A 16,074-nucleotide genomic window follows, 5' to 3' on the forward strand; every position below is an offset into this window, starting at 1 on the left:
TAAACCAAGTGCTCCACCTAAAAAAAAAGTAATAACTTGGGAGTTCTCAGGACTAGGCAGATACAGGGCCAGAATAAGGTGTAGTGATCCTTTCCCCAAGTACAGGGTACATATCTAGCGCTCAAGATAATGTTAAAAGGTGCAGTCCAGGTACCCCACGCTGCAGCTCACTTCATCGGATGCAATGGAACCCTCCACACCCTCCAATTTCTGTATAATTCACTGCTTTCTAGATTCTTTTACCACGCTTCCTCCTTTTTGTATTGTTGTGAAAGTGACCAAACCCCTTTCACTTATGCTGGATCCACATACATAGAGGCTTTTCATGATGCATTAATTTAAAGATCTAATTTAATAAGATCATCCACACTTCAGAAGTGGTAGAGAGAAAACCGCCAATTCATCAAACCCTACACTTCCCATTCATCACTTCCTGCATTTTAGAGACAAAACTAGTTTAGGTATATTTAAAGTTTTGAGACCTGGAGGAAGTGGGAGGAAAGGGTTGGCCTCAGGGGAGCTGGAAGAATTTGTGTAGTGGGGCTGTTGAGAGCCATTGAACCAAACTGTAAACTGTGAATATGAAAGAAACCACTTCAAGCCAGGGGGTATGGCAGCACCTATGTTAGGCCCCCCAAAAATAATGGTAAATTTCAACTTCAGTCATGCAACCTGAAAAGCACACTTAATATGTAGACACCAGAAAATATCGGTGTCTTCCTTCTAGGAAAATACAGGAGATAGAGAGTGAGCTCTGAGAGAATGGAACCTTTTTTCATTTTTTGTTTACTTCCAGATCTCAATGTATATACTGAAGCTGAGCAATCGATGCAGTTAGACGGTGTGAACATGTTGTCCTATTGATCACTCTGAGTAGCTGACAGTGGTGAAAAATGGAGTGTAATTCATAAAACAGGATGAGCAATTAGTTACACATACTAGAGAGGTACCCACATGGATGATTGTGATTTCCAGTGTGGCCAGAAGCAGGTTGTGAAGAGAAGTCCTGATTTGTATTTTTAAGAGGCATGTCCCTGGGTTGTAGTCATTCAAAGAAGTTTTTAAAAATCAAAATCAGTGTTCACCGTTTTGACTAGTTCCTTCTCTTAACTTTTTTGTTTTTCCCTTGGCGTGGGCAGGGAAATTCTTCTGCTTTGTTTTAGCCTCTTTGTTTCCTGTGGTCACATTTCCTTTTCTGGTTCTCTTCCCCTAGCACAGACTGTTGTGCTGGATTTTGCCATCAAGGCAGGAAAATGTGTTTTCATCCAAAAAGAAAACTATTTTCACTGAAATTAGAAAGGAAGAATCACATGAAGAAACCGTGAAAACATTTCTGTGCTTATTAATTTGGTTAGAGTCTCCCAAGGCTTCCTGCACTTTGATAAGAACTATCAGAGTCTTGCATCAGCTACATGAAAGTTCCTGAATAGTACAGAGAAAGCAGACTTACCAGAGCCCCCAGATTGCCATGCACTACGCTCTCCATTCTCGCATTACTTTCTATGGGTGTTGGGGACGTTTATCCCACACGAGGGTGAAGTCCAGAGAAGATGTTGAGGAGAGAGGGAAATAAGTACCGTACTGTGAATACTAGGAGAGGATAAGGTAACAAAGTAATCGCAGGGTAATGTGGGGCGGGGGAGCCAAATCATCTTTTTCAGTAAATCTGTATGGTGACAGCAATTTAGGGGCACTGGAATACTTATTGTTGTGTGGCTGCTGAAAGCCAGTGAACAAAACTGTAAACCCTGTATATGATGGAGACCATGCATTTACTTGCTAACATTATGTGATGCTGCTCAACCCCAGCACCCCTACTTTCATCTTCCCTGCAGCAAGTAGGCAAAGAACCAGTCTATTATTTGAGAAAACTTGGTTACAAGGGCCTCAGAGGCTGCTGCAGAGGATCTATGCAGGGGTAGAGCCCTCTGCATATGCCTCTTCCCTGTGCCACATGGAAGGGTGTGTGGAGTGAGATGAGGTGCCGTGGAGTCAGATGCTTTTGCACCCAGTTCCCTCTTGGGGTGTTCTCCATACAGTTACGATCCATGTGTGGGGCCTGGAATGAGCAGACGCGCATTGAGCTGGGGCAGTGCTACTCCAGGTCTGGTGGGTGCATCTCTCCATGTCAGCTGCACAAAAAGGACACCTACAGAGAGTGTCTGAGGCAACTGCAGTCTGAAGGAAGCCCTGGTTTCATGGCTGTAATGGAACCTCGCTGACAGGGACCGGAACGGGGCTCTGAGTGGGCCCAACAACTGATGCAGAAACTCAGTGGCTCTGTGTGAAAAGTCCTTGTGTTCTCTGTAGAAGCCACAGGCTCATCTGCTTCTGTGATGAAGGCTGGGGACAAACCTGTGAGTATCCCCTCCTGCCTGCCAGCGGAAGGATAAAAGTGAGCTGAAGTGGGGATGTATTATTAGCATGTTCCTCCCTTTTTATCCCCCTGTGGTTGGCTTTCCCACAGGAAGGCCTGAAATCTTAGATGATACATGTCATCAAATGGCTTCTTCAATAGATGAATGGATTTTTTCCACATAGCACAGCTTATAAACAATATGATGGGATGAATGTCAGGAGGTTCCCCACTGCACTCAATGGGCAACAAAGCAGTTAGAGTCTGAAGAGTTTGAATGGCTCCAAGTGCTATATTACGGCCATGTTCCACCAGAGAGGGGGGTATACATTATGGGGGTGGTGACTTTTTCATGCAGTCTAATTTTGCTCTCATTATTCTCAGATGATTGTTTTGTGTCAATATAACCTTTGGCTCCAACTACATGAAGGAATGAATGAAAAGAGAAAGATTTGGGCAGGAAAGAACTTGGACAGCTGATGGCTACAGCTCTTGGAAAAAACTACACCATAAGAAAGGAGAGGCATTTGTTTTAAGAGTTAACTCCTTGTACATGCCTCTAAACCAGCAGGTCCCAAACTGAGTTTCCTGAATCAGTGGCAGTACATGGAGTACTGGGTGATGGTCTTCAGAGAACTGGCAGATCCCACGTTCCTTTAAAGACCGCTAAAATTATATAAATGCGTTTCTAATACTACCTTTCTTTGTAAGCGTTTGGTGTACCTGCCACACAAATGTTACCTGATCCTGAATGGGAGGGGAAAGGATCAATTTTTGTAAGATGAGGCCCACCTAATGAAATGTTTGAGAACCCCACAGCTAAAGAGAACAGAGGGCAAAAGCTTCTGCAATGCTGCCTTCTGTTGACTGTGAAGAATTTAGTCTCCTATTAGAGACACCATAGTTTGGACTGTGTTACAAAAGGGATTTAAAATGGGACATACCTTCCTGGTTTTTTTCCCAAAGGCAAGTTTCCAATCCGTGTAAAAATTCACACGCACTTTGTTTTTTCACTATTTGAACATTTAATGTAATGGTTGTTAGACTTCTTTAAAAACTTTTAAATAAGAAATCTCCAGATTTAGAGTGTGGCTTAAATTAATGCTAGACAATGATGGGACTGACTAATAGCTACATACCCAAACTTGGCAACGAGATCCTTACAACATTTGTTCCAATGGATGGTTTTTGTTTGTTTTTTTTTTTGCTTTCAGGTAATTTTTAGTCATTCACAGCTCAACTGAAATTTTGATGCACTGTGCTCCTCCAGCTGGTGGTTGTTGGTGCAACATGCAGTCCCTAAGCACACACGCTTGTTTTGGGAGCACCCGGGGGAGAGCAAAGGGAAGCAGCAGCAAATGCTTACAAGCCTGAGTGACAGGAGAGTTTGGGTATGTACAAGCTTGATGGTGTTTGTGAGCCAAGTGTACCCAAACCTGACTGGTGGAGGGGGAAAATTAGACCCACGTAAGCCTCCCTGATGGTGGTGGTGGGGGAGATACGGAGTCTGTGCACATGGAAACCTGACAGTTCACACACATCTCATTGGGGAGGAAGGGGACAAGCAACTTTGTACCACGACAGCCTGAAGTCTTCCCCTTAGGATGCCTGTGTCTCCATCCTGCCTTTCATTTCATCACAATGAGCTACTGCTCCAAACACTTGCAACTACAAATGTTGTGGGTGAAAATGATCTGTTAACAGGCAGAAACACAAAAGCTGCAGAGTTGAGGTTGTCGTGTGTGGTCTGTTGGAGTGGTCAAACTAGTTACCCTCGCTTTGTTTCTTATGGAGTCACTGCTGAATCAGGGTTTATATTCACAATGTACTTGAGCATGTTCTCAAGTTTAACTACTTATGTCAAAGGAAAGCTTGTGTACTTAAAGTTAGGCAAATGTTTAAAAGTCCTTTGCTGAACTGGAGTCTTAAGGGAAAACAAGGGAGGATTTTTATTGGGTCTCTGTTTTTTTAAAAAAATCTAATTAGTACAAATCACTACTGCTGTAGGTTGCTATTTTGTAGAAATAAATATTTATTTATAAATATTATGAAACCTCTAAAAAAATAAATAAAAGCAATACATTAATATTGTGAATAAATATAAATGGATCAACATAAAAACACTTTTACAAATCCAGTAAAATTATCTTTTCACAGTGCAGGAAAAGAATATATATTTGCACTAGTTTAAAATTTCAGAGTGCCTAATTGTAAGTGACCTAGAAACTGGGATATTCTTCTTTCTTTGTTATCCTTGCCACAAAATACACCTCCAGAAGTTTCCCTTGCTTATGAGTCCCTGGCAGGATCTTTCCATGCGACTGTCGTTCCAGGCAGCTTGTGAGGGTATTTTGCATGAGATGTAGTCAGAGGTGAAAGTAAGGTGGTCCGGTCCGAAATACTGGCACTAGCCGGTACACGGTGCCATACCAGATCGGCTTCCTGAGGCTGGCCATTTAAAGGGTCTTGGGCTCCTGGCAGCGGCCGGAGCCCAAGGCCCTTTAAATTGCCGCCAGAGCCCTGCTGCCAGAGCCGCTGGATATAGGAAATCTGTTGGAGGATCTCCTGGATGGCCACTTTGGCAGTCTCTTTCTGGGTTTCTCTGGGCTATTTTCAGCAAAATCTTCTGTTTAACATTTTCTCATGTGAATAAATCAGTCTGGTAATGGCAAGGAGGACATAAATAGTGCAGTTGAAGTTTGGCAGTCTGCTTAATTTAAGATGGACTGATAAGAGTCTCGAAAGCTGCTGATTCGAGATTCAATTTAGAGATGAAGCGCTCCAGTGGAGGTGAAGTTTCATTCAGCTGTTTTCATAGCATCATTACTGGAAGCATCATGTGCTGGAATGAAAAAGGGGAATGGTTCAAAGATGGAGAGATTCAAATGCCAAATAGAGGCCATCTTTTTCTAACCAGATGTCAAATCCTAAATCCTGAGCCTTAGTGCACTTGTCATCTTGTCACAATTTGTTGTTACTAAACCTGTTGAAGTTAGGGGTAAACAAAAGAAAGAAAAGCAGAATAAGAACCCTCGGCCATCCCTATGTGCAAAATGAGCTGATGGGATAGAAGAGTGTTAACACAGACCCCCCGTTTTCTGGTGTCCTAACTGGAACGTTGTCTAACGAGGCAGTTGTTCAAAGGGGGCTTCTCACTGTTCTTTTCTATTTGGCATAGTTAGTTATCACTTAACAATATTTTGTCTTTAGTTAGCAGTTATGATATATTTGTCTATTTTTCGTATAGAATATTGTGTGTGGTAGAGAAGCACTAAATTATATGCTACTCTGAAAAGATTTGAGCACGCGTTTGAAATAGCTGTATGCATAAAATTATTGTGGGAGAAAGATTGGGCCCGACGTATTAGGAGTTATAACCCTATCAGCAATCTTTCACCAGCTGTTTTATTCAAATAATATTATTTGAGTTTTTCTAGGAAAAAAGAGAAGATGGTACCTTCATTTTCAAGTCTCTTGGTGAGTTTGTCGAGCATGAGGAAACATCTGGATATTTCCACACGGATGATCTCCCAGGCACACCGGCTGTATTGCTTTTCTTTCAGGAAATCCTCTATTGTCTGGAAGTATCTCTTCAGTTTGAGGCTGGTGAGCAGGAGGTTCTCATTTCCTGGGTAGATTACCTCCTTTTCCATCTCAGCACTCAAACACGTCTCCAGCTTCTCAATCTGCTGGTGAAGTCCATTTTGGAATTCCTTTATGGAAGTCCCATTCCAGGCAGCTTGGGTGAGATTGTTGTTAAAGATATGGAAGAGCTCTTGGAGGATCTGCTGGATGGCTACCTTGGCATTCTCTTGGTGGGACAGTCGGAGCTTGAGGATATCTCTGGGCTTGAAAGCTGTCCCTTCATTTAGACATTGGAAGGGAAAGTTGCCACCCATTTTCTCCAGACGCTCAAAACTCTCGCTGTTCATTCTGGTTTGTAGAACATGCAGCCTGTTACAGTCCAGACATGAGATTTCCCTGGAGAAGAGCAGCACGAGGCAAAATTGCAGCAAAGTCCTGCGGATCATGATGATGTCTTAGATTCCCTGTGTTTGTGTAGAACTTGAGCAACTGGTGCCTGTTCAAGGTCTTCTGTAAACTTTTGTGTTTTCGACTCATGTCTCTGAATTTAAGTAGGAATTTAAGGATTCTGTAGGAAGAGATTTTTCTTTCATCACTTTCTACTTTTCAAGCTTTTGCCTGCTTGAGGTTTTTACTTTCATTTTCCTCCTTTCTATTTAGTGGAAGCGAACAAGGCATTGGAAGAACAAAATCACAGTCATTACCTTTTTTTAGAAGAAAGAATCCCTATATTTCTTTCCTTAGGGCCCCTCCCCTTAGATAAAGAAAATTTAAAGGGTAAGAAGAGTGATGCTTAACTGTTTCCTCCAGTTACAGGCTGGAGTAGGGACCTGTCTGTCTACTCCCAAGTATCTGTAGTTAGTAGTGCTAGGCAGATCTAAACTTCTGTTACATCAGTAAGTTACATCAGCAAGACTATTCGTCTTATGAGAGAGGAAAATCCCTGTGTGTAGGGAATAGCAGAGGATGGACAGAGGGCACTGAGAAACTGGGAGGTTTACTTAAGAAACTGATAACTGAAAATACTGTTCCAGAGTAGCAGCCCTGTTAGTCTGTATTCGCAAAAAGAAAAGGAGGACTTGTGGCACCTTAGAGACTAACAAATTTATTTGAGCACAAGCTTTCGTGAGCTACAGCTCAATTTGTTAGTCTCTAAGGTGCCACAAAACCTCCTTTTCTTTTTGAAAAGACTGTATGGTTGGTAATATGCTAGAGTGACTGACATAAATGAATGTTACTTTCAAACGTGTTTCCCTTTTCACCATTCAAGCTTTATTCTTTTTTTCAATGTGCATTTCACTGAGCTTGGGCATTGAAATTCAAGTGTGCTGATGAGTGAAGTTTGCAGCCTTCTTTCTGTAGGAAGTTTCACTTTCTGTTTTTCATACCATAGCACTAGACTGTCATGTTGGAGTTTCCGTCAGTGAAGGGGAATGGTTTTCAACCCAAAAATTGAAAAGGAATATTTTCATATTAATTTTAAAGAAGGAAAAGAAGAAAACATGACCATATTTCTGTTCGTGTCACTTCTTTTACATCTCCCTCTCCCATCACCTCAAGCACTTTTTAAAATCATAATCTAGAGATTTGCCTAAACTATTTGGAAGCGTCACTGTAAAGAAGGCAGTTTATTGTACATAAGTATACCATATAAGGGAGCCAATCATACCAGAGGCGCTGCACCCCAATCTTGCATTTACTCCACTGGGAGTTCTGCATGTGCATTTCCTGGCAAGTTGAAGCTTCAGGAGATAATAGTTATGTGAAGGAGAGAAATTAAATAATCTGAATTTAAGCTTTTCCTGTTAAATTAAGAAAGCTGTGGGAGGAAAGACGCATAGTCTTTCAGCATATTTTCATCAGCAATGAGCCTGTTTTCTGGGAAAGGTTAGATGCAGACTGAGCTGGGTGAAATATTTGCTAGAATTTGATGAAATCCTGTATATTTAAATTTCAATGAAAAGAGCAGGAAATTTTATTGGAATATTTTTCTTCTGTGTCAGCCAGCTTAATTTGAATGTGAAATAAGAGATTAGTTTAGCCCCTTTTCCAATAGGGAAATCTGCAAATAAATTCAGAATTTGCTAATGGATTTATTTAAAGTGATTTGACAAATGATTTATACACATTCCACTCTGATTGCTCAGGACCTCGTCACCACACTCATTTCCCTATGAGTATTTGCTATTCATAATTTGCTACTTCTTCTGTGTGATGGTTCACCTGAGTCAATGCTATTGTGTCTGTTCCTGGGATGGTTGCCTTCAAATTCAAAACTGCTTTCCAGATGGCTGCAGGAACTTTTCTGGAGAAAAGTCTCTTTAAAATATGTATTTATATGAGTGTTTCTTATACTTTCTCACTCCAGAGATGTTCTTTTCTAAGAAAAACTCACACGTACAAATATTTCAGAAAATGTTTACAAAGGGCCAAACATTTTTCATAAATGTTGAATCAGTCTCAAATGTTTAGGCTGTGGCTGAAGTATGTGGTTGGCAGCGCTACTGTTGACTGACAGCTCTTCAGAACTACTATCCACCTACACCAAACTTGGTAGAGAGGAGGATCCTCGCTAGATCTGATGCCACCGGCAGGTTTATTACTATAATTTTAAATGTTGGGTTTAGGTAATCTTTAGGCATTGTTGATGTTATCACTGAAAGTTTAATCCATTCTGTACACCAAACTGGTTGTTGGTGGCAAGGAGCACACACGCCTGATGTGGAGGGGTGGCACCAGCTGGTCAGAAAACTGGGGGATAGAATTGCTGACTTGAGTGTACACAAGCCTGATTCATATGGCTTGATTTGTTTGTGTGTGTGTGTGTGTGTCTGTGTGTCAGGCGGAGGCCGGGGGAAAGGGGAGGAGTCTCTGTAAGACTTATTACTTTTAAAGTGATATTACGAAGTTGTTGTCATGAAATTTCGTCATCATAGGAAACCTCTTTCTATGTGTATCCATCCGGTTGGACAGGACCTCCAGAAGGTACTCACTAGGCTGAGGACAACGGGGACACTTAACTTTAAAAGTGTGTTTCCGAGTTGGGAAACCAGTTTGGCAAAGTTGGTGTTAAGGAGAATGGGGGTTAGGAGTGGAAAGTTACTGAAAGTCAACAAAGAGACAGATGACAAAACCAAAAGGTTCTAAAATAAATCACAGGGGGAAGACCCACAGGACATTTGGGCAAGAGGAAGGAAGGGGATGAACTGGCCAAGGCCAGGTTATGTGAGCTGGAGGAGAATGCTCTGTTTTTGTGCATATAAGTGATGCATTGCAACAGAAGGATGTTGGATGACCCCAAGTGATTCTGATACAGGCTCATAGAATGGCCTGGTGTGTTGAGGAAACTGAGGCAGGGAATTGCGGATAGGGTTTACAATTTTTATTCCATTTTCTGTATTTCCGAGTGATTAATTAAAGAGCAATAGTGTGTTAGAATCCTGTGCAAAGTGTCTCCGTATTATAATCTACACGTACTACATGGCCCCTGGAAGAGGTAAACACCTCTGGGTATATTTCTGGGAGAGGACATGTTAAAGCACATTCTGAGCTTCAAATACTTCCCAGTTGACATGTTGGATGAGCCCCCACTTGTAACGCCAACAGGCTGAAGTTGTCAGCAGGCAGGATTGAACCTTGGATATTTGAACCTTAGTGCATGAGCCTTGACTGTGTGAACACGTGATAATGCCTCTTAAGCCAGGGTTGTAGCAGACTCCTCAATCTCTAAATGGTTGAGGTGCCAGTAGAGGGTGACAGAGCACCACACCATCCAGGCACGGGTTGTATATTTCCCCTCACTGAGGAAGCCCAAGCCAAGCTTCAGAGACTTCCCAGCTGATATCCCAGCTCGGGTGACCAGACAGCAAGAGTGAAAAATCAGGGCATGGGGTGAGGGGTAATAGGCACCTAGATACGACAAAGCTCCAAATATGGGGACTGTCCCGATAAAATCGGGACATCTGGTCACCCTAATCCCAGCTGCCCAAAAATGACACTTTAAAAGGTTGTCTGGGGCAACTGCATGCAGCCTGGAGCAGCCCTGTGAAATACTACTTGGCACTGAAAAGACTGGGGCAGAGAATCTAATGGGACCAGAGCTGAGAGAGATGCTGCAGATCTCTGTGTCTGGAGAGACCTTTTTGATCGGTGCAGAAACCATGGAATCTGCTGAGTGTGGAGATGGAACAACAGCCACTTCCATGAGGAAGTCTACGGACAAACCCACCCATCCTTCTTCCTGCCCCTGAGTGGAAGTATGTAGGAGAATCTCAGAGAGAGATATTAACATTTTTTTTCCTCTCTTTTAAGAAGTGTGAGCTAGGCTTTCCCACAGGCATGGCTGCTCCTTATGATACGGGTGATATTGTCAGAGCTCAGCTGAACATTGCGTTCAGCATTCCCCTTCTTTTATTAAAGGTGTGATGGAATGAAGGGGAATAGTTTTCCCCCAGAGCTGAATGGGTTTGGGGTTGTTAGACTTTTTCAGAAGAATTCCATAGTTTTTGTGGGTAGTGACTGACTGACGCATTCCACCCAATGGGGAAATGCATTTTAGAGGTGACAAAGAGAAACTTTGATCATTCTAATACAGAATGCCCCATTCCTGCTCTCATTATTCACATGTAATTGGTGTGTGTTAAGGGGTGCATGCACTCTTGCTTAGTGGGGGAAAGGGCACCAATCTAGCCTCTTCCAACACAACTGCCTACTACACCAGACACCCAAATCGACAAGTTTTTGGGGGGACAAGTAACCTGGTACAAAGTAGAATGGTAAAAGGTGGGAGAATTCAGGTGTGGTGTGTGGTCTGTTTGAATGGAAAGGCTAATTATCATTCTGTAAGGATTATTTTTAAAATGGAATTAGTGCAAATTGGGACACTGGTTCATCAATGTATTGAAGCATGTTCCCAACTGGAAGCACTAACATGAGCGGGATGGCTCACCTACTTTAAGTTAGTCACATGCATAAGTACTCTCTGGAATTGGGGTTTTCAGGCTGAACAATTACAGGGGTTTTTTTATTCTCCTTTTCTTTCTTTTTGGTTCAATCGGCATTTTATTCAAATCATTACTGTTATAGGTTGCCATTTTATATAAAATAATTATTTATTGGTAAGTAACAAATATCTATGATAAATACATAAATAAGAACAATAAATAAATAATAGATTGACATAAATGCCCTGTTACAAATATCGTAAACGGATCTGAAAATATTTTCAGAAGATATAGTAACACCACCTTTTAAAATTCCACTGCATCAGATTTTAAATCATGTAAAAATTATTCCTTGATTTCGGTTAGTACTTCTAAAAATGTTGATATTTAAATTTCTAAACTTCTTTGTGAGTTTGTCCGACATTTGAAAACCCCATAATTCCGCATGGATTCTCCTGGTAGCAGAGAGGCTGAACTGCTTGTCTTTTATGAAAGAATTGGTATCTCTTCACGTTCATCCTGGGAAACTGTTGGTCCTTTCTTCCTGGTCAGAGAGTCCCATGTTCATATTTTTTATAAATGTCTCTAGCAAACTTCTCAAGCTGTGGTATAGGATGAGGACAGATTAATAAATAGCAACCATGCTCATAATAGAAACATACTACATGTATAGAAGTCAGAGTATTTTGGGGGTATCATTATTTGATGACCAAATTACTGGTGAGGTGGCTAAGGATTCCAAATACATGTACTTTGTTGCATGGTCTGCCAATTATGCAATACATAAGATCACCTGATATGTGGGAGATTATGAAGAATCGCAAACCAAAATGAGAGTTGAAAAAATAAATCCATGTAATTGCAAATCCATTTCCAGGACAGGACAGGAAGAGCCTGAAGCTGCTGCCAAGGAAATCAGTTGTGATTTGGCCACTGACCCTGTAGAAGAAGGATCAGGCCCTATATAAGCAGAGTTATAAGATATCCGCTATCTCTGTTCAACTGTATAACTGACACTAATGTTTAATTCATTTACTCCAAGGAAAAGATTTGTACTGTACCTTAGTTACTCAGCCGTCGAGTGAGTTTGTCAACCAGCACAAAACATCTGGGTATTTCCATGCGAATGATCTCCCAGGCACACAGGCTGTATTGCTTTTCTTTCAGGAAAGCATCTATCCCCTGAAAGTATTGTTTCACACTCCGACTGGTGAGCTGGAGGTCCTTACTTTCCAGGTTGGTTAATTCCTTCTCCATCTGTGCTCTCAAACATGCCTCCAGCCGCTGAATTTGCTGGTAAAGGCCATTTTGGAACTTGACTATGGAAGTGGCATCCCAGGCACTTTGGGTGAGGTTTTTGCTAAAGATGTTGAAGATCTCTTGGAGGATCTCTTGAATTACCACCTTGGCATTCTCCTTCTGGGACACTGGGAGTTGGACAATATCCTGGGTGAGCTTGAAAGCTGCCCTTTCATTTATGCATTGTGAAGGGAAATTTCCGCTCCTTTTCTGCAGAAGCTCTAAGCTCTCTTTGTTCACTTTGTTCTGCTGGAAGTGAAGCATGTTACAGAGTCGAGATGAGATTTCAGTGGAGAAGAGCAGTATGAGGCAAATGTGCAGCAAAAACCTGGTGGTCATGATGATGTCTATACGCTCCTTTGCTTTGTGTGGAACCTTGAGCCTGGAGTTCGTTGAGGGTCCTACGTAGACTGCTGTGTCTTTCCTTTTTGTCTCTGAATTTAAGAATTGTGTCTCAGAATTGTTCTTTCTGTTTTTCTTGCTGTTTTCTAGTTCTTTTACCACATTTCCTTTTTCTTTCTTTCTTTCTTTCTTTCTTTCTTTCTTTCTTTCTTTCTTTCTTTTTGTGTGTCCGTGAAAGTGACCACCCCTGACATACAGGCATTTTGTCATATTTTAATTTCTGTAATTGAAGAAGGTCAGCCACAATTCCACAGAGGTACAGAAAAGACCTCCAATTGGTCAGACAGTGCACTTGCCATTCATTACCTCCTTCATTTGAGAGACAGAAATTGTTTACGAATATTTAAAGTTCGCTAGGCATTGAAGAAGTAAATGTCGGCGGAAAGGGTTAGGTCTCCCAAAAATATATGGCAAATCTCAACTTTAATGATTTCCTCTGTTTTGAAGGCACATTTAAAATCTAGACAGCACAAACTATTGGCATCTTCCTTCTGTGAAACAATAAGAGAGAGAGCGCTCTGAGAAAATGACACCTTAACTCATTGTTATTTTCAGGTCTTAATATACACAGTGGAGCTCAGGAATAGATGCAGCTGAAAGGTGTGAAACTCATGTCCTGTTGATCACTCCAAGTAGCTGACAGGAGTAAAAAATTGAGAAGAATTCATAAAACAGGATGAGCAATTAGTATAGTAACGCATGCTAGAGAGGTACCCACGTGGATGACTATGATTTACAATGTGGTCAGAAGGAGGTTATGCAGAGAAGTCACATTATGTGTTTTTTACCAAGTGTGTCCTGGAATGAAAGAATTCAAATATTTTTTTAAAAAGTGAAATTCAGTGTTCACCATTATTGCTGGTTCCTTCTCTTTTAATATTGGCCTTCCCTTGGGCTTGGGCCGGGAAATTCTTCTCGTTTGTTTAATTCTGTTCACTTCCTGTGGACATGTTTCATTTTCTGGATCTCAAGCCCTAGCACTGTTGTTCTGGATTCTCCATCATGGCAGGGAAATCTGTTTTAATTCAAGAAGAAAACTATTTTCAGTGAAATTAAAAAAGAAAAATCACATGAAGAAAGCATGAAAACATTTTTGTGCATATTAATTTGGTTAGAGTCTCCCAAGTCTTCCTGCACTTTTATAAGAAATTTGAGATTTTTAGCTTTAAATTTCTGAAAGACACCCTGCAAAGCAGAGAAAGCAGACTTACCGCAGCCCCCAGGTTTTAATGGTCTTTGCTCCCCATTCTCCCATGACTTTCCAGGGGTGTTGGGCATCTGCATTCCACACCCAGGTGAAATCCCAGGGGAAGATGTTGCAGGGTACTGAAAGCAAATGAGCAAAACTGCAAACCCAGGGTATGAATGAGACCATGCTTTTGGTCGCTCTTATTGAAGTTTCACACCCCCAGCAGGCATTGTTTCAACCTGGGGCAGCCCTGACAGGGTGACTGTAATGGAACCATGCTGATAGGGACTGGAAGGGAGGTCTGACAAAGCCCTAGAAGTGATGCAGACACTCAGGAGCTCTGTTTGGAAAGATTTTGTGTTCTGTGCAGAAGCCATCGTGTCATCAGTTTTCCCAGCTTTCATCACAGAAATCATTTCCTCCTACCTGCTAGTGGAATGAAAAGGGGGAGCTTAAGTGGGGATGTATTGGTGGTGTTTTTCTCCCTTTTGTCCACCTGTGGTTGGCTTTCCCACAGGAAGACCCTAAAGTCATAGATGATGGATAACACTAAATGGCTCTTAAGTAGATTAAAAGCTTCTTCCACGCAGCACAGCTTCAAAACAATGTGATAGAATGATTGTCAGGCAGTTCTCCTCTGCACGATAGGGGTAGTGAAGAAGTTAGACTTTGAAGAAGAGTTTGTATGGCTCCCAGGTGCAATGTGACCAGGTCAAGGCCCCTCTTCAGCCACTCCCCAAAATTGAGGTTCTGTTTCAGCATGTAGCTGTGGATATTCTGGGTCCTTTCCCTAAGAAGACACCCAGAGGAAAGGTGTACATACTGACTTGCAGGGCCGCAAGGGCAGGGCCAGCACCTCCTCTGGCCAGAAGTTTCATAAAGATGTGTCCAGCTACTGAAGATCTAATCCTCCCAGAAGAAATGGAACAGTTTCATGGTGAGACATTCTATACCTCGTGGGAACAGCCTACACCTCCGTGTTCAGCCTTATAATATGATTGTGTGGTGTCTATTGCAAAGTTTGTTGTGTCGGGTGTCTTTGGAAGACTCAAGATGCACTGAGCATTGTGGTCATAGTGATGTGATAGTAATTGTTGTTACTGCAGTGTTATAGTAATGTTATAGGTTCTAATTCCATGTCTAGAGTTGTGAGGCTGAAAATGTGTCTTCTTGGCTTAAAATAAGCCAAAGCAAAAACTCTCCAAGAGCAGAGAGGCAGTTCACGCCTCATCAGGGCATGTACGGGAGAAACCCAGCCCAGCCTCACAGGAACAAAGGATGCTGGCTTAGGCAGCAACAAAAGAATCTGTTGGACTCTCCAGTGAGAGAGAGATTCTCTAGAGCTCACTTCATCGAATGCAATGGAACCCTCCACACCCTCCACTTTCTGTATAATTCACTGCTTTCTAGATTCTTTTACCACACTTCCTCCTTTTTGTATTGTTGTGAAAGTGACCAAACCCCTTTCACTTATGCTGGATCCACATACAAACAGGCTTTTCATGATGCATTAATTTAAAGATCTAATTTAATAAGATCATCCACATAGAATCATAGAATCATAGAATATCAGGGTTGGAAGGGACCTCAGGAGGTCATCTAGTCCAACCCCCTGCTCAAAGCAGGACCAATCCCCAATCAAATCATCCCAGCCAGGGCTTTGTCAAGCCTGACCTTAAAAACTTCCAAGGAAGGAGATTCTACCACTTCCCTAGGTAACGCATTCCAGTGTTTCACCACCCTCCTAGTGAAAAAGTTTTTCCTAATATCCAAGCTAAACCTCCCCCACTGCAACTTGAGACCATTACTCCTTGTCCTGTCCTCTTCTACCACTGAGAATAGTCTAGAACCATCCTCTCTGGAACCACCTCTCAGGTAGTTGAAAGCAGCTATCAAATCCCCCCTCATTCTTCTCTTCTGCAGACTAAACAATCCCAGTTCCCTCAGCCTCTCCTCATAAGTCATGTGTTCCAGACCCCTAATCATTTTTGTTGCCCTTCACTGGACTCTCTCCAATTTATCCACATCCTTCTTGTAGTGTGGGGCCCAAAATGGACACTTCAGAAGTGGTAGAGAGAAGACCGCCAATTCATCAAACCCTACACTTCCTATTCATCACTTCCTGCATTTGACAGACAAAACTAGTTTAGGTATATTTAAAGTTTTGAGACCTGGAGGAAGTGGGAGGAAAGGGTTGGCCTCAGGGGAGCTGGAATAGTTTGTGTAGTGGGGCTGTTGAGAGCCATTGAACCAAACTGTAAACCGTGAATATGAAGGAAACCACTTCAAGCCAGGGGGTA

General features: G+C 42.0%; 2 protein-coding genes across 2 annotated transcripts; both read right to left on the reverse strand.

Annotated features, from left to right (window-relative positions):
- Nucleotides 1-5,154: 5,154 nt before the first annotated feature.
- Nucleotides 5,155-6,387, reverse strand: LOC141987984 (interferon beta-like). Its single transcript, XM_074953810.1, has 2 exons — nt 5,814-6,387; nt 5,155-5,198 (listed from the first exon to the last, which is right to left on the reverse strand). Exons 1-2 carry the CDS (start codon nt 6,385-6,387, stop codon nt 5,155-5,157), a joined length of 618 nt encoding a protein of 205 aa, XP_074809911.1.
- Nucleotides 6,388-11,946: 5,559 nt separating this feature from the next.
- On the reverse strand, nt 11,947-13,373 carry LOC141988296 (interferon beta-like). Its single transcript, XM_074954128.1, has one exon. The coding sequence runs from the start codon at nt 12,793-12,795 to the stop codon at nt 11,947-11,949; it is 849 nt and encodes a 282-aa protein (XP_074810229.1). The 5' UTR covers nt 12,796-13,373.
- Nucleotides 13,374-16,074: the final 2,701 nt, after the last annotated feature.

This window comes from Natator depressus, chromosome 5 (assembly GCF_965152275.1).
Source record: "Natator depressus isolate rNatDep1 chromosome 5, rNatDep2.hap1, whole genome shotgun sequence".
NCBI lineage: Eukaryota > Metazoa > Chordata > Testudines > Cheloniidae > Natator > Natator depressus.